At 38.6% G+C, this 2246-nt stretch overlaps 1 protein-coding gene across 1 annotated transcript in view; it reads left to right on the plus strand.

The window, feature by feature from the left end:
- Window positions 1-1666: 1666 nt before the first annotated feature.
- Window positions 1667-2246, plus strand: part of LOC118415427 (battenin-like) — an 11346-nt gene continuing 10766 nt past the window's right edge. The window contains exon 1 of the mRNA XM_035820037.1: window positions 1667-1858. Coding sequence (XP_035675930.1) covers window positions 1795-1858 — 64 coding nt within the window. The 5' untranslated portion in view covers window positions 1667-1794. The remainder of the gene's footprint in view (window positions 1859-2246) is intronic.

Raw genomic sequence — 2246 nt, forward strand, 5'->3', positions numbered from 1 at the left:
TGTGTTTAACTAGTTCACTACTGTTACAACCGTGATAGAAACGCCTTCCCTATAGCTACTGAAGGCTGGGGTTAATTATAATGGCATTACTAAAGGCTGTAAAGGCTGGCGGTGGCGAACACCAGGCTAGTAAACAGCCACCAAGTCTTGGCAATCATCGCTACCTTCGTATTGGAGTGCACACTACTCAACAGTTATAACGGAGATGTACTTTGAAACGCGCACAGTTGTAGGACCAGTGTTCAACCTCAGATCTCAGACTCCTGACCACGTGCGGTCAAGGTCGTAGGACAAAAAGGCGAACTGATTTGCACGCTGACCCAGATACATGTACAGTGCTAGAAACTGAAGGCCAGGGCAGTCGTCTGGGGCAGTAGCTTGCTGACCCAGAAAAACGTATACCTTCCTACTGAAGGCCGGGGTTTATAGCCGAAATGGCTTTAAAAAAATGCTGATTTGCTTACATGGATGACACCCCATGGGAACTCAAAAACTGGTGCGAATTTAGAAAGAAAAGAGTCTGGCTAAAAAAAAAGAGTTGCCTACGCCATGACATTTATTGTGACCAGGAAGGATGAATAGCCTGACAAAAATCGCGCTCCTAGCGAGAGATTGTGTAAACACAGGCTAGAAGGGTACACAAATGGCTAAATACACTGAATACGGCCATTAAGGACCATATATAGAGGACTTTACGGACCAACACAAAACTAGTAAAAGTTTAAATACATCGTACTTCTTTCAATTTCGTTCTAAATAAACAAAAAAATGTAATAACGGACAAAATAAAGAGGTACTTCACTAGTTTAATAAGTGCTTGTTCTGTAAACTATTTTTTTATGATAAACTTTTTTATTCTATTTTCACCGATGAAAGAGACAAGATATCCAAATCGTACAGGCACAGGTACAGGTACGTAGGTTTAAGAACAGGTCCAGACCTTAACCTGTGCCTAAACAAGTTTGGTCAATGGTCTGTAAGTTATAAATGTAGCAAACTGTCTTTTTAGTGCAAAATTGCCATCTTTGTATGAGGATTTAGATATTTGAACCTCATAAAACGAATTTTCAACTGCAATATTATTACATTTCTCATCCTTGGAATTTACTTGTATTTAGTCTCAAAACGTGGTCTTCAATAGAGATTTAGTTAGTTTAGGTACAGCTAGGTACACAGATGACGGTCCGGACCTGTACCTAAACGATTTTAAAAGGTACGGTACAGGTAACGTTACGGATATTTAGGTACACAGGATCCATCCAAAGCTTCTCGAGCTACGAAGGTCACAGACAAACGACAAATCAAACATAACCTCAGTCTTGGCGAAGCGGCCTTCTATGGTACTTTATCGGAATCCCCGGATTTTGAGATATCGTTAGTTGCGAAGAGCTAGTGGGTTCACAACGCCTCCTAGCGGAATCTGGACAAATGACATGGCCATTCAGCCCTCCCTTTTACTAAACATCATTTGTTACCGCAGATTCATCACAATCAAACGTGTCAAAATACTCTTCAAAAGCTACCATCTTCGTTTGAAATTGTATCAAAATTATATATATAACATAATACAAATAATTACAACAGATATGCATGAATTAAAAAGAAAATTCTTTCGTATTATGGTGAATAATTTTATTGATTCGTTGTCCATAATTGGCAGGCTATTTGTTTCTGCTCATTCGATAACTCAAATCGGTACACAGAGACATGGAGAAAATTTCTCCTACTTTATAATATTTATTTATAACGTAAGCGCATATTAATGTAAGCAAATAAGGCCAAGTTGTACTACATATGGAAGAGGAATTTGAGATGGAACAACAAGACAATGAAGACATCGTTCAAAATCAGGAGACAGGCAAGTTTCACCCGGAAAGTTTTAGGGGAGGGGGGCATAGAAATATTGACTTGCAACTCTGAAGAATTGACCGAAGCTCTAAACTATTTGGCTGTTTTTTTTCTTCTGTAAAACGCCATGTCATAAATAGGATGCACATGTATAGATATCACAGTTTTATATATGACTGAATGAGCTACTCGGTGAAAGAATAGGTTGAATCTCCTTGGGTGTGTTGTTTGTTTGAGATATGTTTTTGCAATTTAATTTTGTGGATCAAAGTTCAGATTATGTAACAGGGTGACAGCTCACTTATGCCAGTATTGCCGTACTACGCATTTATGGTCTTGTTGTTGTTTGTGCTTTTTAACGTGGGCCTAAGTAAAGAAACATATGATATGAGGTTGTT

This window comes from Branchiostoma floridae, chromosome 5 (genome assembly GCF_000003815.2).
Source record: "Branchiostoma floridae strain S238N-H82 chromosome 5, Bfl_VNyyK, whole genome shotgun sequence".
Taxonomy (NCBI): domain Eukaryota; kingdom Metazoa; phylum Chordata; class Leptocardii; order Amphioxiformes; family Branchiostomatidae; genus Branchiostoma; species Branchiostoma floridae.